Source organism: Alosa pseudoharengus, unplaced genomic scaffold (genome assembly GCF_046254945.1).
Source record: "Alosa pseudoharengus isolate Yale_2024_CS ecotype anadromous, Long Island Sound unplaced genomic scaffold, YU_APseudo_1.1 YU_APseudo_1.1_scf_5, whole genome shotgun sequence".
NCBI lineage: Eukaryota > Metazoa > Chordata > Actinopteri > Clupeiformes > Clupeidae > Alosa > Alosa pseudoharengus.
This window is the reverse complement of record NW_027468837.1, coordinates 30,841,293-30,868,948: the sequence shown is the minus strand read 5'-3', so window position 1 is coordinate 30,868,948 and position 27,656 is coordinate 30,841,293. Positions and strand designations below refer to the sequence as shown.

General features: G+C 39.3%; 1 protein-coding gene across 1 annotated transcript; it reads right to left on the bottom strand.

Annotated features, from left to right (window-relative positions):
• Positions 1-4,818: 4,818 nt before the first annotated feature.
• Positions 4,819-26,839, bottom strand: LOC143104889 (major histocompatibility complex class I-related protein 1-like). The gene is made up of 11 exons (XM_076269221.1): positions 26,607-26,839; positions 26,014-26,086; positions 25,526-25,587; positions 25,313-25,420; positions 25,052-25,156; positions 24,788-24,845; positions 17,642-17,925; positions 13,879-14,157; positions 7,826-8,119; positions 7,515-7,567; positions 4,819-5,109 (listed from the first exon to the last, which is right to left on the bottom strand). The coding sequence occupies exons 2-11, from the start codon at positions 26,049-26,051 to the stop codon at positions 4,819-4,821; spliced, it is 1,572 nt and encodes a 523-aa protein (XP_076125336.1). The 5' UTR covers positions 26,052-26,086; positions 26,607-26,839.
• Positions 26,840-27,656: the final 817 nt, after the last annotated feature.

Here is a 27,656-nt window from a genome sequence, read left to right as displayed (position 1 = left end):
CAGTTGAAAATACCTCCGAGAACTTGCCCCTCCACTTCCAATCAACTACAGTAGGCTATTCATCAAACGTCTATCAACAAAAGAAGCAAACAACGAGTACCTAGGCCTATGTTAATAATTATAAGGCTACAATTAAAATAATAACCATATGGTAGTAGGCAGACAATCCGTTTTGTTTTGCGAGTAAATACATTTAGCAAATAGTATATAAATGCAATAAAGCTCCTTACAAATTAGCACGGAGGTCTGATTTGAATGACAGCTAGCTGAACCAATCCCAGAGGAAAGAAAATGTTAAAATGAGAGCTCCTCTCTTTCTCAATTGTTTCTCCTAGACAATAATGAGATCACAGTGATATAAAAATGAGATTAATGCTTTTGTCTCCCACTTCTCAGGTTTGTCTCTGGAGCAAAAGAGTTAAGTTTTCTCAGTGTAGACTCCCTTTAATCTACAAATGAGATCTCATCAATATTTTAAATAATGCTCAGTGTTGTCTAATTTAGACATCTCATATTTTACTCAGGCTGATCCACCAGAGAGCTCTGAACTCATGCAATTCTCATTTCAGATCTTTTTGGTAAATCTCAGATTAGGCTCCATCAGTTCTGTAACAGAGATCCCTTAACAAGCTTGAACCGTTCTCATTCTAGTCATCTCAGTTTAGTCCTTTTTTGATTTACAAAAGAGATCTCAGCAAAGGCTTATACAATACTCAGACTTGCTCAATTTATATATCTCATATTTTACTCGGGCTTATCCATCAGAGAGCTCTCTAAGTGAACTCATGTAATGCTCATCCAGACCTATTTGTTTTATAAATTAGTCTGATCTGTAAGAGCTCTAGCTGTTGTACAACAATTCTCAAATGATTTTCATTGGCTTATTTGTTTTAATTGCACATATTTTCAAGTTCACATTTGCAAACAGTAGGCCTAACCATGTGATGTGACCACCACACATGACAATGCTTTGACAGACCTCTGAAGTTCGCCTACAAAAAAGCTACCATCTATGCCCATATAAGGAGATCACCTGTTAAATTCTCGCGCAGGGAGACGACGAAATCGGAGATGCAGACGTTTTCCTGAACGCACTTTTGTCTTCAACCTTGGAGTAGATATTATAATCAATGGTACGTTAATTAGATTTTTGCTACCCCAGAGCTAACTTGCGACTTGTTAGCAAGTTAGAGAAATCAAGTTAGACTCCAGAGGTCTATGATGGTCGGACGTGACAAACTCGTGTGCAGAAGACTCCTACCAGAAAATGCAGTCTAGATTTGGCGCCCAGTGAAACCGGTGTGTGGGTATGAAGGATTGTGCCACCACGAAAACTCGGAGAAGGTACATTAACATTTTGGTAATTTGCTAACGTTCTTGCATATTTTTAGACTAAATATATCATTGAACAACCTGACGAAGCAGCACATAAAGTTAGCTAGCTAGTTAATGTTAGCTACTTGTAAGTTACATCACTGGCTGTGCCGCTTGTATATAGCACTAAAGCTAACGTTAGACCAGTGGTCCCCAAACTTTTTCTTCCGAGGGCCAGCTCACTATGCCTGACTCTAAGAGAGGGCCAGAGACTCGGAGTATATTAGTAACCATAAATAGCTTAGTGCTGTGAACAACAGCAGTCTACCTTAGTTGAATATTCCATTACATTTAATCATAGGCTACTGCAATTTAATACCATTGTTAGCTGTGTTTATATTGCAATCATGCCATATCAGTGTAAAATGTAGCTCAAATGAAATAATACTAATAAAAAATAGCATTCCTAAAAGTATTAGCAGGGAGTCCCAAAAGTGTATTTTATTCAAAATGTGTGAACTGTGAACTCTGTGTCTTTGCATACACAGCTCAAGTTGTGAACAAGCAATATCCTACAAATCATTTGAAGTTCTCAAACTATGAGAGTTTTATGAAGTGCTGGCAAAAACATCTGAAATGACCACTTTCACTTACCTGATGAGAACTTTGTGAATTTGTATGAACATTTGAACGAGTGAATAAAATATAGAAAAAAATATCCCAGCAAGTCCCAGAAATATGACTTGAATAGAAGTTAGTTAGTTATTAACAATTAATTGATAAACTTGTAGAATACTTTGAGCACTGATGCAGTCAGCATAGGCCTCTTTCATTGTTTGCAGGTAGGTCTACATTTCATTCCGTTTTCGATGGCAAACGCGAAACAGCGCCAAAACAACCACCAGTGGACAAAAAGACTCGCCATAGAGAATGAATGGGGGAAATTACGGAGGTTATAGTTGACGATGTCGTACTCCCATGCGGGCCAGATGCTATACAGGGACATGTTTTGGGGGGCCAGCCAAAATGAAGTGGCGGGTGGGCCGTAGTTTGGGGACCACTGCGTTACACAATTTAACGTTGCTATAGCTTACGTTGCCTTATACAGCTTTAGTCTGTATGTTTTGAATGGTGTTAAGCCATGCTGTAGCCAAAATGCACGGAATTTTAAAATGTCTTTGGGATGTCAGTCAAGATGACGAAGCTAACGTTATTGCCACTGGTTTAAACTGGTTCCAGTTCAATGCCACTGAAAAGAGGCCGGCAGCTTCTTAAAAAATTGTAAGACTAGGCCCTACGCTAGACCATCAGATCAAATTGCTGAACAAACAGCATACCAAAATGGTAAGTATATTTTCCCCCACAATATGTTCTCACTTTTGTTTAACCTGCTATAAATTACAGCATATTGTAACAGGAGTGAAAGAGCATTCTTGTAACCCAGGTAAACTAGGAAGTAGAGTTGCTGCGGTCGAGGGATCGAGAAATAGGCAAGTCAGCATCTGCAGTCATAAATAACTTACCAGTCAACATTTATTTTGCAATTAATAGAATCTGTAGCATGCAAATCAAACCAGCTATTAGCCTAACTGAAATAAAACCATGATATATCTAGGTATGGTGAAGGGTATGTGATGTGGGGCTATCTATCTATCTTTTAATTACAAAGGCCAAGGGAACTTTATCAGGATGTATAGTATCCTGAGTCCATTCAATAACTGGCCTTTAAAAATAAAAATCTGCCTGCCTCTATGGTATTTTAACATGGGGGGTTCCTTACTTATGCCCCCTGTATTTTAAGGAATAACATTTATTAATTTACGATACCTGGTTCATTCACAAAGAATATTGGTGTGTTTAAAGGTTCTGCTGACTGAGATAAGGGATGAGATTAAATAGATTCTGGAACTCCACAGAATAAATCGCCATGGTAACTTATACCATAACATATCCTGCTGCCCCCTATCCCGCTTTTGTGCAACTGGATCACGGATAAATTGAGCCAGGATAACCAAGATATCCCGGCTTAATCCCTTATCCTAGTTTTGTGCAATAGGCCCCAGAAAGGAGGTTTAACAAACACTAAGATAAAACTTAACCTCTGGGTTGTCTGAACCTGTGGCTACTAAACCCGAGCTGTCGGTTCCAAAACACCGGTTACCAGTTAGTTCAATCAACTCTGTGTTACAGTAGATAACCTAGAGTTGTGCGCATTCACGGCGAACTTATAAAGGCATAATCTATTGAGAGTCGAAACCATGAGTGAAACACATTTGGAAAACTTAATAAGTGATGCTGACCTGCCAGTTGGTGAAACTACACTTTAATGAACCTCTTGGATTTGTGTCCAGTAAAACGAATGAAGTTGCGCAGGAACTGCTTTAGCGCAATGCAAACTTTACGCACCAACCGACAGCTTGCCGATATGCTCTGCGTCTCCAACACTACAAAAACTCCCAGTCGGAGAGCGTGTGTAGCCTATTAAAAAAACATTTTATCTCAAATGCCATCAGCATTCTTAACCAAACTTGGTGAAAACATGCATACCCGGTAGAGCTGTTATGTAGTCTATATTTAAACTTATTTATTAATTGTCTATATGTTTTCCTTTTTTTGTACTGTACCTGTTTTAATTATCAATGTGTCTGAGATGTTGTTTGTCCATCTGTCTGGTGAGCCAAAGACAAATATCCACTGTGGTGTAGGCTAACTAGCCTACATTAAAGATTTATTTTATTCTATTCTAATCCACCATGCGTAATGTAGGGATGGAGAATGCTTTTCAAGTAGCCTATATTTAGGATTCAGCTGAAAAACTCTAGCGCTCTTGAAAAACTCGTTTGGAAAAGAATGGATAGGCTATCATGTGATGTCGTGGTCTTATCGCCCTCTCACGGTGAATTGCACGGATGAATATTACATGATTTTGTGCGTCTTTGTCAATCGGACCTTCGTCAAAATGAAACGCCATTGTGTGACAAGTGTAAAAATAGCGGCCTGGTTGAACATGCACTGAAATAACCGAACATAATTGAACATAACCTGAACAAAACCTACCCCCTACCAGGTTAAGTTCAGAGCCTATGTTACCATAGTTACTTACATAGCCTGATCATTTTTGAGCTTTCTGGAACTGAAATCCCAGGTTTACCGTTTACTCTGGGTTTACATACCCAGTTAAGTTCAGAGCCTATGTTACCAAGTTACCATAGTTACTTACATAACCTGATCATATTTGAGCGTTCTGGAACTGAAATCCCAGGTTTACCGCTAACTCTGGGTTAACATACCCAGTTAAGCCAGTAAACCTGCTTTCTGGAATACCCCCCAGAAGCAGACCAGCAGAGGGCTACAAATAAACAGAGGCTAGTTAGCTCACCTGGTAGCAACACTAAAGTAAGTAAAGTATACTTTATTGTCCCCAAGGGGAAATTTGTCTTGGGCTTCACGATCACTGCATCACAGACATACACAGCTCATACATAGGCAATTAAAAAACAACAGTTACACATACAGCCCCACACCACCACAGTACCAACAGTTTAGTACTCTAAAGCGTCTACCTGAGGGTAGGAGGGCAAACTCCTCGTGCAGGATGTGTGTGTGGTCTTCTACAATTTTCAGTGCCTCCCTGAGGACTGACTTTTCATAGAGTGCCTGCATGTAGCCCTGGTCTGGATGACCTACAATCTTCAGGGCAGTTTTGACCAGACGCCCCAACTTGGACTTTAACTGAACTGTCAGATTGCCATACCAGGTCTGCATGCCATACTGTATCACGCTCTCTAAGATCATCTGGAAAAATAAAAACAAGAGCCCGCTACTGACACCATACAGCCTCAATCTTCTCAGAAAATACCTCTGCTGGAGCTTAGAACAGAGACTTTCTATATGGACATGCCATGTGAGTGAGCAGTCCATAAAAACACCAAGGTATTTATATGAAGAGACCTGACGTATGGGAGTGTTATGGATGCACACTGGACTTGATTCAGAAACTGCTCTAGGGTCAAAGATCATTTCCTCAGTCTTCTTTACATTCACAACTAGGTGGTGAGCATCACACCAATCTACAAACTGCTTGATTTCTGAATGGTAAGATGCTGTGTCTTGATCCCTATATAATAGGCTCAAGATGGCAGTGTCATCTGAAAATTTAATAATGTAGTTATGTGGGTGTTTACTCACACAATCATTTGTGTAGATGGTAATGAGGACTGGGGAACTCCTGGGGGGCCCCTGTGCTTATAGGCTTTAGTTGTGAGACTTCTTTTTTTGACTCTTACATACTGCATTCTATTTGTTAAGAATGAGTAGTACCATTTAATAATGAAGGGGCTGACACCCATTTCCTTCAGAGTTTCTAGCAGTAAAAAGGGCTGTATTGTATTAAACGCTGAACTAAAATCGATAAAAAGAAGACGTGCATAGGCCTTTGTGTCCTCAAGATGTTTAAGGACCAGGTGGGTGATGCTGCTTATAGCATCACCTGTGCTTCTGTGGCATTTGTAGGCAAACTGCCAGGGGTCGAGTTTTTGGCCTACCTGAGTTTTTAAAAGACAAACCATATATTTCTCAAAACATTTCATGACTATTGAAGTCAAAGCTATCGGTCTAAAATCATTATTTTCTGCAGGACAGGGCTTTTTAGGGACTGGGGTGATGGCTGTTTTTTTCCAGAGGGCTGGAACAGTATGGGAGTCTAATGACCACTGAAAAATAGGACACCAGGCTGGGACAAGCTCCTCCGCACACATTTTTAAGAGGCGGGCAGAGATCCCATCTGGCCCCACAGCCTTCCTTATGCAAACCTGCTGGAATAATGACTGTACCTTCAACCAGTCTACTTCATGTATGATATCACCACCTAGTGAGTCTAAAACTGACATGCATTTATCAGAAAAATCCTGGCTTTCAAATCTAAGAAAGAAGTCATTTAGTTCATTAGCCCTCTGATGATCATCAGGGGTAACTATATCCACTTTACTTGGTATCATATTTGCCATTGACTTCATTGAGTCCCAGAGTTTTTTAGAGTCTATGTTTGAAAGGTGACTCCCCATTTGGTCCCTTTGACGACTTTTGGCTTTCCTGAGTAGCTGATTGAGTTCCTTTTGCACAGCTTTCAATCCAGCCCGATCTTTATTTCTGAATGCTGCCTTTTTCCTATTAATGCAGTCTTTAATGTCTTTAGTTATGTAGGGCTTATTGTTTGGATAGACCACAATTTCTCTCTTATTAAGAACACTGTCTACGCAGTAGTTGATGTACGCTGTGATCGTATCTGTGGTCACATCAATGTCTGTATCATAAAAAACATCCCAGTCGGTGCACAAGAAACAGCCTTTAAGAGATTCTATCCCCTCCTCATTCCAAATAGTTACAGTTTTCACTTGGGGTTTGCTGCGTTTGAACATGGTTTTGTATGTTGGTATTAGGTGAACGACGTTATGGTCTGAGTTGGCCAGGGGAGGTTTGGGTTTGGCAACGTATTTATTGCTGATGTTACCATAGCATTTATCGAGAGTTCTTTTGTTGCGTGTGCTGCACTTGATGTACTGTTCGAACCCAGGGAGTGCAAGTTCTAATTTGCAATGGTTAAAGTCGCCCATAACGAACACAGGTAATATCTGCTCTATAGTGCAGATGGACATCGGTTCGAATCCCAGGTGAAGTCATCCCGGTATGAGCCCTTGGGCAAGGCCCTTACCACTACTAACACCACCTACCTCAAAATCAATATGAGAAATAGAGGCACAAAAGTCATCCTGCCTCGGGCGATTCCTGGTCTAACATGGTCTATGTCAGGTGCTGAGGGACTAGGGCTGAGAACTAGTAGCTGTCTATCACAGCTGGAGATCAATGAGATAATTCAATGCTACGGCAAGGGGGAGCCAGGACAACAGATCAGGGGGATATCACCAGGGAGACATTTGGCCTTCGGAAGAGTAGCTCGGGAGTTCTCCATCTCCGATTACTCCGGAGTATGTAAGTACTCCTCCACTTCTCCTCTTCTCCTCTTCTCTTCTTCTCTCTCTTCTTCTCCTTCTCTCTCTCCTTCTCCTTCTTCTTCTCCTTCTCCTTCTTAATGACCATCTGACAATCACACTAATCACACTAATCTTCTCCTCTTCTCCTCTTCTCCTTCTCTCTCTCCTTCTCCTTCTTCTTCTCCTTCTCCTTCTTAATGACAATCTGACAATCACACTAATCACAAGAGCGAGACAGCCAATAATGATGCCAATAATGATGCCAAGGGTGTTGCCTACAGGAAAACAGGAAAAAAGTTTCTGTTTAGTGGAATCTTCTCATTATTTGTGTGCAGCAGTTTCACTAAATCACTATGTGGAGTTGATATTAGTACTACTACACAGCAAATGTGCGATAGTGATGGGTTTGGTTCATTCAAAGGTAGATATAATAGTGTCACAGCAGTTATTTACAGTACATTCTTTTTCAGGCTTTGGGAGGTTTTACTAATGCCAAACTAATGTAACAAGGCAGTGGTCCATATCCAAATTGTGTGTCTTACCATCTTCCACAATCAGGGTCTTGACGATTGTCTCTCCACTCTTGTGAGCCACATCACAGGTGTGCTGGCTCTTCTTCATCTCCTCAGGTGACACTCTGAGCACGGCTCTCTTCTGGAATGTTCCATCATCATTGGGCAGTGTCTCCCCCACATTCACATCCTGCATCTCCACTCCATCTCTCTTCCAGGTGATATTCACTCCGTCTGGGTAGAAACCTGTAGCATGGCACACCACTGAAGGGTACTTCTGGAACAGAGAGACCTCTGGAGGGACTGAAAACAAGCAATTTCATAAAGATAGATTAACAGTGGGAAACCATTACTGAATGCATGCAAGTAAAACCGCACAAGGGGGGGGGGCTTCACTTATCATATTGTTTACTGCCTCTCAAGGTCATCTAATAATGTACTGTCCTATCGAAAAAGAAGTCCTTTCGAACAGGACGCCTACGCGAAGCAGAGGGGTCTTGCTTTGTCCAGAAGGGACTTCTTTTCCGACCTTGACCACTGGGCAACATTATCTCGCTAATTATACGGCTACTTGCCAAAATGAGGGAAAAAGGCTTCACATATGTGACCAGGCATGGCAAAACCAGGCTCAAGTCGCAGAGACGCAAGTCGCGAAAAACCAAATTAGTTATTTTCGGTTTTTTGCAGAATGTGCAAGTTGAAGTCCTAAAGAAGCAATTCCATGTTTCAGATAACAGCATTGGTTGCTTTAAAAGTGTATTTTGTCTTTGAAAATGGTTAAGTTTCAGGAAGTAAACCAGCGTTTGAATTGGGCGTGACTATTAGTGCTCTTTTGTTCTGTTGGCCAATCAGCTGTATGCTAGAAGTAACCTCATGCTGTTTGTTTACAATTGGAATGGAGATGGACAAAGCACAGCGGATTGCAGATGACCTGAATCTGATGATGAAGGCGACTTCATTATATTGGAGAACATCCCTAATCTAGAGCTGACCTTACTGTAGCCGAAGATAATTACAACGAGGAAGAATCTCATGGTCTGACAGCAGAGGAACTAGATCGTAAGATATCAGATGCTATTTCCACAGTTACATTTGACGGGGATAAAGTTTGTGTGTTAGAAACTTTATCCATTGCTACTAGCTAACGTAGGCCTACTGTTGTTAGCTATTGGCACCATAGGCTACTAGCCAAAACCCATTACAGATAGTTTCGGTGGGCGATTAATTTGAATAATGCGAGAATGTCTTGTTTTGACTGATGGCAGGGTGCCTTGCATCGTGTGTGCATTCAAATTAACAAGGTTTGCAAACGTGATCTCATGTTTGTTTAGTTCGCGTTTTAGACTATTTTATCCATTGCTAAACCTGCTAAATCCATTGCCAACCTGTTGCCTCGCACTGGGTGTTCATTCAAAATAACAGGGTTTGCAAACGTGAACTCATGTTTGTTTTAGACTACTTTATCCATTGCTACCAACTGGTTCTGTAACCCATTACAGATAGTTTCGATGGGTCATTAGCATCATGCACTGCAGGCTGACAGATCAGTGACCGTGACAGGGGGAGGGTTGATCTTAATGTCATGTAAATGAGGACCATTGTGTTCCCCTCCCATGGATTGAGGCAGTGATGTAATGTAACGGAATACAAATACTTCGTTACTGTACTTAAGTAGAAATTTCACGTATCTGTACTTTACTTCGCTATTTAAATTTGTCAACTTTCACTTTTACTCCACTACATTTCTTAGATAAAATTTATACTTTTACTCCGTTATATTTCCACTAAGCATCTTCGTTACTCGTTACTAAAACATAAAATCAGAAGAAATGTGTGCGACTGCAATAAGGGAGGTTTGGCGAATCACTGCTCCTAGATTGCATTACGCCAGGGTTGCCAACTCTCACGCATCTGGCGTGACACTCACGCTTTCAGCACCAATCTCACGCTCTCACGCACACTCAAGAAATGTCACGCCAAATCCATTCTTTTTTTTTTGCAATCCGTTCATTTTTTGTTGATGACTAGACTAGACCACAGCATTGTTTCTAAATGACAGGATACGAGTTTAAGGCATACATATGTCTAAACCAACAGCAGGTAGGTCTAATATCCGCCTACAACGTTCTCAGCGCAGTTTTCTCTGATTGTTGATTCGCTGACTAGGCTATTTTAATCCGGTCCGTGACACCTTCACGGAACACGCTGCTATTTAGACATGAGGCAGACCGACATAAAGTGTGGCCGCCCATTCTTCTCTAGGAACTACTCGCGAAGTAGCCTCACAGACATCACATGAAATAACTTTTTCTCATATTTTATAAGGTGCTATAGCCGCTATTTGCTGCGATAAACGGTTCGCGAGAAAAATAAATTAACTTTTAAGAAATAATCATATTAGGCTACTATAGCTCTGCGCTCATTTCAATTCCTATAGGAGGAATATCTCACAAACTTTTCGTTCCACACATGACAAACCGTAAACCAGAATAAACTGCAGACCTTACCGAACACAAAGGTGTAATGCAATCCCCTGTACAATAAGCCGTTCCAGAGTAATCCGGTTTTGAAATGGTAGCAAAATTCTATATGGTCTCCAATTTTGGGCTTTAAGTGTCTTAAAACTGAGCTGTGCTTAAATACCTACATATGTGTAAATATTATAATCAGAGGATATATAGCTCATGGCTAAGAGTTTGTCGATGTAGCCATAATGATTTGTTTTCACAAAATGCATGCATGTATTTAAGTGTCTTAAAAAAAGTGTGCTTATATTGGTCAATGCATAATTTCATAACAGGCCAAATAGAAAATGTTAAATATACTGTAGCCTAGACATAATATTAAAATCAGATGATGTAGGATAGTATAGAGTTAGATAAAGTTGGATGGCTCCAGAACTCACACCAGTGGATTGGGTCTTAAAGGAGCCACACCACTTTTATGACACTATAGCTGTTCTGTTGACCTTTAGATTTGTTGCTACTGGGCATGAAGGGCAGGCCAATTATGAGTTCTGTCTAACATTGATGGTAGGTTTAGAAGAAAAGTCAGCACATTTTAATCATATTGCAATACCAATAACCGTGATCATTTTGGTCATGATTTTTCATCAAATGTTCATACTGTATCTCTAGTGGCTGGTAGACTTTGGAATCCACCCGCCACAATGGTAGGTGGAAAAAAATATTTTAGGCTATTTCCATCCCTGATACATACGTACACTCATACACACATTCATAAGTCTCAATCTGTCCATTTCTTTCCACAAAAAACGCCAGAAGTCATCATTTAAGGGGTTATTTTTCATTTTTTTCTACTGAGCTACTACCTTTTTCAGGTGGGCAGAGGGGCCCTTTTCATGTCTGTGCCCAGGGGCCCAGTGGCTCATAATCCTTCCATGCCACAGGGTTAAAACACTGGTCTTGTTTTCAAGTGCAATCAATAATTTAATTGTACATTTTGAAGAAACTTAAATCAGGGATTATACTGTACATAGCAAAAAAGTCAGGGGACAGACATTTTTAAAATTAGGTTTAGGGAAAAATTTAACGCACACGCACTATGACTTATCAAAATCTCACTCTAGCCAAACACCAAAAGTTGGCAACCCTGATTACGCACGCTACGCACACTGCACGCTCTATTTCAGCGCTTGTTTGTTGCTAAAAGAAGGAGGACGCACAACTGAAACCGCCATGGAAGCACGAGCACCTACTGGAGGACCTTCCGTTATCATAGACGACCACCCCGACGATAGTGGTGAACTCGGTGAACAGGGTAGTTGTGAAGATAACATCATACACCCGTGGCCGTATTTGCAATAAATGTTTCTGTACATTGGCAGCTTTCGGTGAAGCTGAACACTCTACCAGGCTACCTGCCTCAGCGGCCTGTGAAAGGCTATTTAGCATCGCAAGACTTGTCTTCAGTCCAAGAAGAGTAAGACTGGGGTGGGTAATCGGGAGAATTCCCGGTGGGCCGCTTCACTTTTGGTCGAGGAAAAAAATATTGACATTTGTCACGTTAGTCTATCTTTTCTTAAAGTAGGACACGTTCCGCATTCTGTGCATGACACGGATGCAATGCCTCTGCATGGGTTGTAGCCTACATGAGGGAGTTCTCCCCTCCCGAAAAGAGTTGGTTGGGTCCATATAGCCCGTCTTTTCCAAAAAGTTTTCTCAGATACAGATAGCCGAGCCGGCCCTATACAGTAGACACAAGCGTCAGGAAGGATGGAAGAGACCAGGAGAAACTGAGCAGCAGATCAACCAGTCGACCACTGAAAATGATGTGCCCGAAATTAGTGATGAGGAGGCCATGACTACACGGACAAGTAGAGAGGATAAATTAAAGTTATTTAATGTAAGAAAGAGCAATTACCCTACATGATAAACCTATATGCCTTGTTTGCTCAGAAGAGGGTGTAGTAAAGGAGTAGGCTAAATCACCAAACAACAATATAGCCTACCCATGCAAAAAACATGTAGCCTAAACATTAGTTCAATATGCCTCTTTGTGGAAACGTGGGATAGGCTACATTTCAAAGGCTTTCTTTCTTTCTTTCTTTCTTTCTGTTTTTGTTAACTTGTGGAATAGTGGAATATTTTTTCTTAACTTCTCAGTTGAAGTGAATTATTAAATAACCTTTACACATTTGTTGAACCATGGTACTAGTAAAAACTACAGGATAGTAAGCGCTGAAATGTTGCTTCATTTATCCAATTTCCACCACTATGGAAAACGTGGGCCGGTCTTGGGCCTGAAACTCCCGGGAACTGAATTCTGGCAACTTTGAAAACCAGCTTCTTTTGAAGATGAACAGACACCTTTTCAGTTTCAACTAATGACTGGCATATTAGTAGCTGCTGGACATAGGTGGACTGTGTGTGTGTGTGTGAGAGTGAGATGGTGATCTGGGGAGTAAGCCCTAGAAATGCTCATACCACATGACCAAAATGTTCTCCCTACAAGCAGGTCTTTTTTTTTTTTAAAGAAATAAGTTATTTAATTTTCATTTTTACCTGAAGTTCATACAAAAGTGACATTTCTGTTTCTGTTTTTTTCTTTGATGTCAGCTCTAAAAATATGCTGTTTGTTCTTTGAACTTAAGAGAATTGTGCCTGAAAAGTCCTAGAAAAGAATGTGATTTTGATTTGATGAGTGAGATTAAGAAGATATGGGAACCCTAAATATGCTTTACTATAAGAAAGCCAAAATAAAGTTCACAATAAAAGTTCAAAATAAAACCGCTTGCTTTTTACTTTTACTTCAAATACTTAAGTACATTAAATATCAGAAAATTACTTTTGATACTTAATTATATATCAGATACTTTAAGACTTTTACTTAAGTAATATTCTAAAAGGTAACTTTCACTTCTACCAAAGTCTTTTTCTGGTACAATACTTGTACTTTTACTCAAGTATTGCTTTCTAGTACTTTATACAACACTGGATTGAGGGAGAAAGTAGTCAAATGAAAAGCCTGATTTCTCAGCTTGTAGCTTTGAGATGTGTATACTTTAAAATGGCTACAACTTATTCAAATATTATCAGATCTCCAGGAGTGAGACATCATTGGATAGCTTTGAAACTACACTTTCAGAATAACTCAAAATGTCTCTGGGGAGACATGTGCCTGGTTTTGCCATGCCTGGTCACATATATGTCTTTTTAAATGCTGTTGTTTCTGTTTTGTGGCTTCTGCTGAGAAAAAGTTAATGCAAATACAAGTCGAAAGCTTCAGGTGTTGCATATTGTATGTTTTTAAACAATTCATTTTCAACGAAATTCCGTTGCAATAAATGAATGGATTACTTGGAGAATAATGTAAAAAACATGAATCAGAAGCACAAAATCTGTTGACCATAACAGTGGTCATTGTTCAGAGACAACCAATGTTAACGTTGGGAAGGTCCATTTATGTCAAAGGAACTTTCCACAGCATTCTGAAGAGCTGTAATTCATAACTCATTTAGCATGAGCTTTTATCAGTCCTTCATTACTAAAGCAATTCAGCCCCCTATAAAAACTGCTTGAGTGTCGTCTGTGCTGCTGTACCTTTCCTCCCCAGAGTGCTGCTCCCATAAGCAACATATTTCTTCAGCCATTCAACACACATCTGGTTGAAATATATTTTCCTGATCTCAAAATCAACAGCGCCTTCATCCCACTTTTTTTTGCTTAGGACTGCCTGTGGCACTGCTGCGTTCCATCTCATGTTCTTCAGGTCTAGTACGAGGAAGTCCTCTCCATCATAACCAAACATTTCATAACCAAGAGTGGCTATAGTTTCATCATTCCACTGACAGCCGTACATCTTCTGCAAAACATGCACTCCTAAGAGACACAGAGAAACAAGAAAAATTAAAAGTGTACCATGACAACAGGTCCATGTATTCCTGAAAGCTTAGCTTTCAATCTATTTATTGGTGTAACTGTATATGTTAATCTATTGGTGTAACCATCTCATTTGTACAACCTCGGTTAAAGGCCATGTGTTGTTTCACTTTTCTATACTGTTAATACAGTTAATGGCGTTTGTAACAAACAGAAGTTCGGGAGGAGCATGACGGAATTTGCCACGCCTCCTTCAATCAGACAGGTTATTTATTCACAGTCTGCCTCTATCTGCCGAAGTTGCAGCATCGGCATCACTCCGCTTGCAAGGAGAGCTACTCCGCGGACCATATCTTTGATTAGAGCAGAGTTGGATGTAGGATCGATTGCCCTCGTTTCGCAAGGAAAGCAGACCTGCGTCGCCTTCTTCAACAATCAGTTTATCTTTCCTCTCCTACTATAGCCGATCAACCGAGCACCAGCGCCGCAGCGCAGAGCTCCGTTCCTCCGGCGTCTCCCCCTCTGTTCATGCAACATGTTTTTCAACTACGCAAGTTATGGCAGCCCGCGTGCCGTGCAGCCCACTACCTTGCCTTCCGCTACTGCGGCCTCTTTCTCTATTCCTAAACAGCTTTCCGCCTGCTCACTCAACGCAGCAAGTTATGGCAGCCCGCGTGCAGCCCTCTACCTTGCCTTCCGCTACTGCGGCCTCTTTCTCTATTCCTAAAACAGCTTTTCCCCCTGCTCTCTCAACTCAGCAAGTTATGGCAGCCTGCGTGCAGCCCTCTACTGTACCTTGCCTTCCGCTACTACGGCCTCTTTCTCTTTCCAGCTAATCAACCCTCCCCACTTTTCTCTTTGCCTACCTAGGGTGCTGCGCAACCTCCTCCCCCTTCCCCCGTAGCGACCGCGTCGCTACTTTTTCCCCTTTCCCCATCATCTCCCGCCGGCACGAACCGCGTTCGAGCCCGCGTTTTTCCCCAGCCAGGGACCGCGTCCCTGGTTCTCCCTCACCCCTCTTTCCCTGGATTGGTGCCACCACCCTATAGGCTACCGTATCGGCATCTCATTTGAGACCATGTCTACATAAAATAGTAATACAATATAATCTATGTGGTGATCACAAAATGTATTTAAGGGAGCATCGCTTTAACTCAATGCCGGCGTTGGCCGTAAGGCAGCTGATACACAGGAGCTGTTGCTCTGTCGCTTATTGCCAAGAGGGCAAGGAATGAATTTTTCTCCTTTAAATGTCGGAGTTTTTTTGCCTTCCTCTGTGTTCAGAGTGTCAGCATATTAAACCCCTTCCCTAGCTGACCAAGGGAGCACCTGCACCTGCGTGTAGCTCTGCTCCGTTACTTCCCTAGCTGACCAAGGGAGCACCTGCACCTGCGTGTAGCTCTGCTCTGTTCCTCGGAATCCTCTCTAATAATGGGTTGCTGCTCATCACTTCTCTTGCCGTTATAGCTACCGCAGTTAGCTACAGCAGCCTATTTTAATTGCGTAGGCCTTACTAGCCTACTAAACATTGGGGTGCATTAGATGTTGAACTTCACAAACGCAAGTTTTGGGCTGTCATTTTCAACATCTTGCAGCCCTATACAATTTGGCTAATTCGTTTTTCCATCGCATGGAAAGATCCCCCCTCCAGACTACGGACGCTCCGTTACTCGCTTCTGGTTTCAAACGCAGCTCAACGCTGTTCTAACGCAAATCGGAATCCCAGCAGGCCGTTACATATTTTATGGTGCAGCCACCAACGCGGCAAAAAACGGCCTGTCCGATCAAGCGCTCAAAACTCTCGCCCGTGGTCAAGGGCGCGGGAAGGGGGGTGCTGAGGGTGCTGCAGCACCCCCTGCTGGCAGGAGATAGAATAAAAATTATTATATATTCTTAAATAATTACTAATTCGCTGTCTGACATTATTTATATTTTTGTATGTGAAATGATGAGTCAAATAGCAAAAAAGGGTTATGGATAGGTTCAAATATAGGCTACTAAAAATTAACAGTTATAGAGATCAATGTGAACGTGAGTCAATTACTGTAAGAACCGTAGCGTGGTTTCAGCTATGTGATAGCGATCAAGTGTGTAGGCCTACGGTTGATATAGGCCTACATATTCTATGCGATTTACACGTTCAAAAAAGCATGGATAAGCTGAAAGAAACTTTTAATTGTGTTTTACAGTTTTGCAAAATTAATAAATGTATAGCTAGTGAAATCATTTCACTATCCTAGTCGCTAAGCGAGAAATTATTAGGACACATACTTGCTGTGGAGACGACACACTTTAGGCTATTCATCAGAAATTATTTGCGAGATCATTGCAGCCTGATTATGAGGCTATATTTAAAACCTAACATCTCTGGTGTGGTTTTGACGATCAGAAAAGTAATTTTCCTTAGCTATACTGAAATAGGCTAATGATGTCAAGTGCGCTTCTGTGGGGTTAGGGTGGGTGCAGTGGACTCGGAGTGCTGTCGCGGAACATTGGAATTTGTGGCTGCCCAGGACTGTTCTAAAACGACTGTTCTAAAACAGAATGTGAACTAGTGAAATGGCGTTTGTAACAAATCGCAGTCTGCCTCTATCTGCCAAAGTTGCAGCATCGGCGTCACTCCGCTTGCAACCCACCACCTCCCCTTACGCCTTCCGTCTTCCATAGTTCAAGAATAAGGGGGTGTATTGCGGAATCCTGCACGACTCCTGCCTGAGCAGTTGACTCCTGCACGATCCCGCAAATCACTTCAGGACCCTGGCCAGAGACTTCGCCAAACATGCTTTTCTATTATGCTATTATATCTGTTTGCAAATTACAGAATGTGAACTAGTGAATTGGCTATTGGCACTCCTTGTAAAGTTGCTTAAAAACTTCTTTGGTTAGTTATGTTGGTGTCACAATAAAAACAATGAAAAAAATGAACCTTGAAGGGAAGCAAATTCATGCTGAGAAACAAAATACCTAATACAAAATACATGTGTTTTGGTGAATGATCTGCAGAATAATCCAATCATGACCCACTTTTAGTGTCTTGGCAGATATTGACAGATTTTCTTTGAAAATGTTCAGGTTTTTCTTGGAGTTCATTATACTGTTCATGCTTCTGTAACATTTTGTTTAGAATATTTTCTAGGGGTGCAAATAATTGTGGCACATGTCTGTTTATTATTTATTTATTTATGAGATATTTCTTTTTCTCAGAATAAATTTGCTTCCCATCACACGTAGCCAGCCCCACTGGTCACTGATTGGTCTTCCCTAAAAACTGGCTGAGTGAACCTTGAGGCTAAGACTTGGGCAGAGCTAAGCAAGTGGAATGTTACTCTTGAGTGACAAAAAAAAACATTGCTGTATGGCGATAACAGATGACAAACAGATCACTTTTTCCCTTCTACCAATTCTACTATGTAATAACAAAATTATGTAACTACCTGACTTGTGTTAGTAAAGCTCTTATTACACACTGAGTGACTGAACCTACCTCCAGTATGATTAAAGCGTTGCCCTAAAATCTGAATGTCCATCTTGAAGGTCTGATGATGCACGATAGCCACATTCGTCTCTGATTCCCAGTAATCGGGATCCATTTGCTCCATCCATTCCTGCCTGTGGATGCTCTTCTTTATGTTGCTGTCATAGTAACTAATGGGTTCAGCATTAACAATCCCAACAGTTGTAAACTCTGGAAAGTCTGGGATTCCTGATGTAGCTGTGTACAAGTACTGCAGGTGATGGGTTCCTGAAAAACACAGATGAAATATAACTCTTTAAATCAGGTGAAACTACAAGATGGCAGACAGAGCCCCTGTTGCAGAATGCAAGTGTTTGCCTAAATACAGTTGTGAGAATAAGTTTGCACACCCATGCTAAAGTAGACTAAAAAGAGGAATAAAAAATCATCTTTTGGAAATTGATCTTAATGTCTTAATTACAAAAATGAGAAAAGAATCCAACCTTTAAGGACACCATTTTTTTTGTGAATGAATAATGTATTTATATATAATAAAATAGCCTCACATCATCACAAACCCTTCACTATACCTAGAGATTGGCATTATTTCAGTTAGCCTAATAGCTGGTTTGATTTGCATTGAGAAATTATCTTAAGTACCCCATGCCGATCTATGGTGAAGGGTATGTGATGATGTGGGGTTATTTTAATTCCAAAGGCCAAGGGAACTTTATCAGGATGCATACAAAAAAATACATCGCTGGATTTACTTGATTTTATTGTGTACATTGGTTGTACATGAATGAAATGTCTAGAATTAGTCCAGCATTTCTCTTACGGTTTACAAAATTGATTCATGCTGTGAAAAAATAACCTGATGTGATCAAGTAATTCCAATGAAATTGATTGGGCTTATATGCCTACATGAAATATTTGAAAAGCAAAATTTTAGCTTTGTGATTATCTGAGTGTTCTTGTAAAGTCTCATGGGAACACAATGAAATGGTGACACCAAGGCATCCCTTGTGTTTATTTGCCTCACTGGTTCAGTACTTACATATTGATCTTCATGGTTGTGTTGGATAAATTCATTGCTGTGGCAAAATATGTTAGTTCAACGTACAGCAATAACATTGTGTTTGAAAGAAATATGTGAGTTTGTTTAATTTCATGTTTTGTGGTTTAGTAACTGTGACAAACCCCCTCTTTTTATTTTTCCCCCAGCATATACGCTTACCTTACGTGATTCAATTAGAAAAATGGATTACATTTATTCTTTCAAACTAGAGCAAAGAATGATGTAGAAAGTGTTCTAAATACATAAGTCTCTTTTTCAAACTTTATGCTTTTCTCAATCTTTATTTCCCCTCATATTCGGTGCCACACCAAACTTCCCAGTTTTATTCCTACCTATATTAATAAGGTATTTGCAGAGGGGTATGTTCATATATCTACGTATAGGCTGCTTTATGTTTCTATTATTTAACATTTTTCCCTTATGTAACCTTTTGGATCTAGTATGTCAACAAAAATGCAACAATCATTTTGATCTTGACTTTTACAATGCTCTCATTCTTGATTTGGAAATATGCAAAGTTGTGCATATTTCAGTAGATAATGAATAATTTGCCTATTTAAACATAACATTTAAGAAAAAGTGTAACACAAAAATTCTTTCTTCTAATGGGTAAATAAGTGGGTACGTTTCATGGTGATATCTATAGGCTAGTAATTTTACCCTATTCACCTGAGTCTCACAGGTTTTCTGCAAGAGAATGAAACAGCTGCTCTGAAAAGGTTTTCATATATTATTTTACTTGTGCTAACAAATAAAATGGCACCATTGAAGTTTTGCCACCTTGACTGTCACTGTTATTTGGTCTGGCCCATGGACTATATTATGCAGCCTTAATTAGGCCTATGTTGTTTTCTTGCTCAGCTCAGTTAGTCCTGCCCTGTGCACGCCCCTGTAGCCAATAGCATTTCAAAGAGAGCAGTAGCATCACTAAATGGGAGGAAGGCTGAGTTACCGAAGGTTAGTAATCAAAACTGAAACTGTGTGCCTCATGTGTTTGTGTGATACTTTTGGTACTTTCAAGCTGTTTAGAGTCTCATTACATCTCTCCACCTCACACATAATTAATAATAAACTTAATTTTTAACTATTATTTTTAACTAATATGCTAATGTAGTTATTTTACATCGTATGTCGCTTTGGACAAAAATGTCTTCCGATTGGGTAGCATACCATAAAATAAACAAATATAAAGACTTACGGGAACTAAGGGAAGACAACTGAACAAAAGTGCACGTTTAACAACAAACCCCATGGTTTAACTGTATGTAGATATTTTTACCATCTACCATCTAGTAAAAATCAGTATGGTCTTTGTGTGTGTGTGTGTGTCTAACAGGGGCAGGGAAAGAGACAGATAGAAAGAAAGAGAGAATAGCAGAAGACATTAAGGAGAGCCCATGGATAAAAAATGATAATTGTGCTGGGTCACCTGCAGAGCATTTATAAGGACCTACTATCTGGCTCACAACTTCATTGTCTCTTACTTGTGAAGACCCCAAACTCTCTTCTCTTCTTGACCCCTTGTGAAGGCCCTTCTCTCTGTTGTCTCCCTCTAACATTGCAAAACTGCATGTTTCTTTCTCTCTTTCTTGGCTGTTGAATTGGATTGTCTGATACGTCTGAATTATTAGTTAATTGGTATTATATGATAATAGAGCTATTTGCGGGCATGGTCATGAAAAAGATAATCCATCCATTATTGAATTTGGGCATATATGCTATTAATTTAAAGTGAGTAAATTAAAGAGTGTAGGTTATTATCCCCTTCTTCCCAGTTCTATCTTTGTTTAGGTCACTTTGTTTCAGTCAGTCTCTGACAGGCTGTGATCTATACAGGCTGTGTGAATTACAGTTTTTCTCAGTTGCCTTTGTGCATTTCTCAGATCAGAATTGAAATTCTCAAAACTGTATGTTAAAACACCATATCATCTTATACCTTGTGCTTCATTAAAGCAGTTTCTCCCCCATCTTGAACAAATAACAATGCTTTAGTACATCCATACAACTGATTTTGTACAAATGTCTGCTGTTTTTTATTTTATTTTAATTGCTAATGCTATGTTGGTCAAAATGCTTCATACTGGTTCCCTGCTGAATAGACCTACCCCATTAAACAAATTGGCCTTATTCCATCGCTTGTGTCATTACATGCAAATGTGTTGAACTAGCTGTCATAACTAGTTGTCATAGTCTGTCTAGCATACATGTGATCTGACAGACAGGAATGTCAGGATGTATAGAAAGTTGTACAGTGGTTTACAGCTCTGACCAAGGGTTGTTGTAGGCTACTGTAAGCTTACTGTTAACTGAATTGGTCATTTTTCATTTCCACAATAACGTAATATGTTTTTGTTATACTGTCACAGTGTCTGTCAACAGTAAACACTTTGAAACACACTCTCTTGCAATCGACCCCCTCCACACACAATATTGTGTAACTTCCATGCAACATGGAAAATAGTGATGCCTTGCACATTGTTCATTAGAAAATACCTACAGAGTAAACTGTCATATTGACAACAAGACTAAACAGTTTGACTATCTTGACATAAACAATGGCGTCATGACTTGTCATTTTGATTGCATTGACAGTTTCATTGGCATAAATAATTGCTTTTGAGGCATAAACTAAGCATATTGAGCAAGATACATGCTTATGCAGGTAATCCACTATGCGGTGCTGTTTGCACTAATTGTTTTAAGAAATGCCCTAACTGTTGTGAAAATGTTAATGATGAATCGATAAATGTGCCAAAGCGTCTGAGAGAAATTGTAAGGTGTCAATACATAATACAGAAGCAAGTGCTTGCAGGGCATTGTGGCATCTTGAAATGCTACGTATGAGGGTTACATGCATGTGTAATCTGCAAATTATAAAAAAATATAAAACAAAATTCTACATGCCTGTGTGTCATATAGTCAGTCTATATAATATGTATATGTATACATGGAGCCTCATGTAGGCCTACTGGATCTGGCCACACCAAACATTAACATCACAATTTATCACTTTAGGGTATAGGCCTACAACCGGGACGATTGAAACGCGGGACGAATGAAACATTCCGGTTTTCTCCGAGTGCAACGATGATAGACAGACATCATTACATGGACAAAACATAGAGCATATTAACCTCCGTTGCTCAGCCAAATGCCATCTTGTTACGTCCTCCTGTTATCACGGAGTTACAGGCGATAAATTGGTCACAAGTTTACTTCATTAGCGGTTTATTTTTTTAGCGGAGTGTTTTTCATTTAAAGGTTTGACTTCATGCGTATTCAGTAGAGCATTTAGTGCTCTCCCCAATCCCAGACATTCACATTGCATGTTTGTTTGTAATGGATGCAAAACAGCCTATAATGCTAAATGTCTATGGGGGGACGATTGAAACACCTATTTCATTTGTCCCGACCAGGCAGTAAAACCATATTTTAATTTAATATTATAGGCTAGTATTTAACTACCAGTAGCTTGATGGTGCAACTACCTTTTTTAATTGTCCTAGAATTGTTGAGATAATTGTTTAAAAAGCTTAAACAATTTACCATGGTATTCGTTAGGTTAAAAATGTGTCAGCCTAATGTAATGTAACAACTTCACTTAAATAAATGAGCTGTATTGAACAATTGTACAATTGCAGACATTCCTTGTATTGTTTTGGTATAACTGTTAAACTTGCTTTTAGGTTCCAGACCAGACCAGACCAGTGGTGATGACCATGTATGACATTGTGTGCCTGTCTGTGTGCACACCTGTCAACCATACATCTCTGACAATGTTGCTAGCAACATACCTACTAACATACATTCTTACAAACATGTGACCATATCTCAACATATCTGTGCACATACCATTTAACCATACTGAGACTTATCTGAGATCTACACTGAGACATTCTGAGAACTATATTGTTGTGTGAGGACTATACTGACTAACTATATGGAACTTGTATGCCTGTGAATCATATTTGTCAACCATTCATACCTTTGAATCATACCTGTGCTGTAACATCTGTGAAACTTAGTTATGCTGTTAGACCTCTGTTTTTAGACATGAGCTGTGCTGTGTGAAAATTAAGATTGTAACCTAAGCTCTGTCTAAAACTGATCATCCGAAGGGCTGACTCTTTTATTCTTCAGTATATCACCATCAAATTTGACCTATTACCATTAACTGAGGCCTCTAGCTGTTGCTGCCAGTTCAGAATTAAAACTAATAAATAGATCTGTCTTAGGATAATATGATTGGCATCATCAAGTTCTGTAAGAATGCAAATGCAGTACACATCTGGTTTCTCCCATATCATTATTGGTTAACTTTAAAATTGGTTTCAACAACGTTGATTTCAAGCTTGCATTGGTTAAGTGTTCATTAGTGTGTTCTGAGTATCATTCTGCTGTTTCTGCAGTACTGTATTAAAACAAAGAATGTTGATCAATATTGAATTAACAATTTATTTGTGCTGACTGTCATATACTCTAAGCTAACATCTAACCAAGGAGGTGGTATTCAAGAATACTGTAAGTCTATGTCATCTGAATAATCATTCTGTAAGTAATGTTATACACAGCAGTTTTTTGCTTTTACATGCAATGTTAATTCTCTGGAATTACATTTTCTAGTTACTATTATTCTTCTGCTTATTTTTAGCTGTATTTTTTTAACTATTAGGCTTAGTCTGTATTTTTTTGTATGTCACTTTAGACAAAAGTGTCATAAAATAAACAAATATAAAGACTTACTTGCGGTAGATAAGGGAAGACAGCTGAACAAGACTGCAAGTTTAAGAACACATCCCATGGTTTAACTGCATGTAGACGCAGAAACCTTTATCAAAAGATAGTTTGCATAGTGTGCATGTAGTCACATAGCTGTAAGTTAGAGGAATAGTGACAGATATACACTGCAGTATCTTTCTCACACACATACACAAACACACACACATAGAAAGGGATGTGGTTCTATGACTGCTTTCATTTTGTGCATATTGTCACATAGTCTGTGCATGTAGTCACGTAGCTCTGAAAGAGTTTCACCTTCACAGTATTTAAAGCTGCTAGCACACCAGTGTAGGGTTTTTATACACAGCAAATTCTGGCCTTTGGAATAAACTCTCTGGGAGTTTATATCAACTACATTTGAGTGTACATGTGAGACCATCGAATGTACTCCAGGGAAAAGTTAAAGTAACTTTTTTCTGGGAGTTGATTTTAAACTCTTTTCTGGAGTTAAAACTGAACACTTGTGGGAGTTAAAATGCTAATCCCATGTGGGGTAAAATACAACTCTCACCTGGAGTTAATTTTAATGTGAACTCTTTCATGGTGTTAACAGTTAACACTTAAAAATGTGTTTTATTTAACACTTTTCGGAGTTAATAATTAAAAATACAAATAATATTTTAGGTGAAAATTACTACAGAAAACATTCATTACCACAGATTTTTATTTTAAATTCATGTTTGACATTTTGAATGACAAACTGTTTAAACATGTTACAGCCAACCAACCAAACTTATTGTAATTAGTGCGGCCCCAATTTCATATTCAAAACAAACTGTTTTAACAACAGCTAAACAATTGACAAGCAGTTGGATATTTAAAAAATCATGTCAGTACCACATCTCTGTAGTGCAGAAAGTGCAAACATTGTATAAAAGTATGGCTGACAAGATAACAAAGAACTTTTCTGTAATACAGTAATGTATTAACATGAGGTCGACTTTTAACCTGTAATTTGTACATAAACATGTACATAAAAACAATGGTGAATTCCATATATTAAGTCAGCAATGTCACAACATACAACATACAATCACACCCATAGCACATTTGAGCATCAAAATATTTGAAATGTCTTAATCTATCCATTTCTAGAACCAGTATCTTTCTTGGGATGTTTTCACTTAAAATACAAAACAACAATTAATGACAATATTAAGACATTAATTAAGCTGGGCTTTGAAAAAAGGCCAAAAAGAACAAAGTATGGAAGTTATAAGATTAAATTTTTTGCGCGGGTGCTGTCCATGACCGGCTTAATCATTTGAGATCCAGCATCACTTTGTGGACTGCATAGACTGCTTGAGAGGGACAACGTATCTGTAAGCCTTGGGCAGGAAGACCCTTCACCGTCTAGCTGCAGTAGTGTAAAATCTGAGGACCACAAATAACAACATTAGGTTACAGGGCACATACAATCATAAATTAAGAAACACAAAACTGCCATATACAGTAGGGTGCCAAGGAAGATCAAGAACTAGTACATTGTAATTTCAAAAGTTTACTTAAATCACAACTTGCCCCATTAGATGAGAGCCATTTTGTATTTCATAATAAACATTTACTATAAGCCTGCCTACCACAAGGTGTGAGTGTCACACATTCCATCAGGTTGGAGTAGTCTGCAAACTCTGTTGGGTGTGAGCCATCAGCTATGTTCTTGGATGATTCTGCAAGTGGGACGACTGAAATGCACATGATAAAGGAGAGTTAAAATACATTTTTTGATTGCTCAGGGTGTCATCTGCAAGCTGCTGACATTTTTTGACAAACAGTAAAACAAATCTTTAAAAGCTTTCCTGCAAAAAATAAACAAACTAGGAAATGTTCAATCCCCTTACCATCATCAGTAGAGATGACAAAACACATTACTTCTGCAAGTTCTTGAAAGACATGCTCATCTGCGACTTTTAGCACTTTATCTTCTGGTATGAGAAACTTCTGCATCACTGAAGCACAACATTCATTTATTAAATTATTATTTCCCCTTTAATGACATCAGACAACACATAGGTACATCACCTACCTGCATTGATAAAATCTGAGAAGCTGACCTCTTCCAGTTTCACATATTTCTTTGTCCTTCCATATTGTACCTTCAACAACATCTTGACCACTGGAGGGAAAAATAATAATTTTACCAGTAATAAATGCAACATGTGGACTGTCATTCTAACAAAAGTCTTTGTGGTAGCTGTTATTCAATCTATAACATGTTTAGCATAATATTCAGTGGTCATAGTCATGTCTTTACAATGAAAATGATTGACAGACAGCTTCTAAGCTTATAATAAAAGAGTTAAGTTACCGTCAAACTATCTAACACGTTCACTGACATCCAGAAAGAGTTCACACAGTGACAGATAACATCACAACACGTGACAGTAAAGAACAGTTTCAAACAACACTAACGTTACTGCTTGTTAGCTAGGGAAAAGTTAGGTTTAGCAACTAAGACGACTGTGTTTCGTTATAACAGCCTCTCACGTGAGACAGACAGTAGATGTGCAAGCTGTCCGACTGTTCTCAAGCAAAGCCTTACCGTGTCGTAATTCCCTCACACAGGTCCCCTTCTCGCATCCGTTAGCTGCTACGGTCCAGCCGTGCTGGGTCAACTAGGTGATAAGGAAACAACAACGTTACTGTTCAGTATACGTTGACACGACAAGAAACAGCTTAAATTCACAAAGAAATAACAGTAATGACGAGTATGATGTTAATTCCATGCGCGAATTTTTGGGGCTGTCTAAAGCTGTCTAAGGCTAACTTAAAAAAAAAAAGTTCGGGGCTAACTTCAGCAGCTAGCTTGCTAGCGAGTTTGGCCTAGCAAAAATCAGTCTTCGACAAAACATAAAAATGTGCCGTTATATACTGATAGAAGTCTAATATAACGTTAGTTTGAGGAGTAAAATGGCACTTTTACCTGCCTCACGAGTCCAACAGGTTTGGGGCAAACTACAGTAGCTAGCTGCTAGCAAATTTGGCCATTACAGTCTGACAAAATATACAAATGTCCCATTATTATACATCCTATTATCGTCTTAAAGTCCTGCACAGCCTGCACAAATATAACATTAGAAGTAAACGTATAGTAAAGTAAGTATAGTAACATTAGAAGTAAAATCACACTTTTACCTGGCTCAAGAGTCATGGTGAAGTCCAAGTGAAAACTGCTGAGCTGAGCAAGCTGAGACAAAGCTGTTAACTAAGGTTTAGTGTTGAATCAGGCTCCTCAACACCCAATAAATGAACACCTAAATATTACACCACCAAAGAGTACCCTGAACACAAGCTGTAGTTAAATGTAGAGAATAAACTCCCAAAATCTAACACTTTAACACTTTTTTGTTTAACTCCAGATTTTTGAACTCCAGAAATTTCCTGTGTAGGCTGTATTTAAGTCAATTTGTGTAATATATTTTAAGTCTCAATTTATCAATTGCCACATAACAATCTAGCATTTTGGGGGACCCAGAACTATTTTCTGTCATGGGACCCACATTTTCTAGCAGCACCCCTACCGGTGTGCAGTATAAAATTGTATTGATAGCCTCTTAAACCAAGGATGGAAGGGCAGAGGCCAGTGACCCACATTAGACGTTGCAAGCAGAGCTGTGAGCACCTGTCTGTTTGCAGTGTAAACGAAGATGACCATTTTGGATATTAGGCTTACCATTAATCTCATGCTCTCAGTCAGGGTATACAGTAATATCTCTCAAGTGTATATTAGGTTGGACTGAAATTATTATGCATAATCTATCTTGTATGTTTATTATTATAACCTTTATTTAACCAGGTTAGTCTCATTGAGATATAAAATCTCTTTTTCAAGAGAGACCTGGCCAAGATAGCAGAACAAATAGTTACACATCACAATCACAAAACAAACACAAAAGAGGCAAGACAACTCAAGTGCATTCCAGATTAAATAAAAGTACCATTAATTAAAACATTTGCACTGGATGGACTCATGTTCTATGGCTTTAACAACACCTTTAAAATCATTTAAGGAAATTAGACACTGTAGTTTGAGTGTTTTCTGTAGTTCATTCCAAGCAGAAGGTGCAGCAAACATGAAAGCCTTCTTGAACAACTCTGTCCGGGCTTGAGGTACATTCAATAAAATAGTGTTCTGAGACCTTAAGGCATAAGTACTCTGCGTAAAAGAAAGAAATTCAGATATGT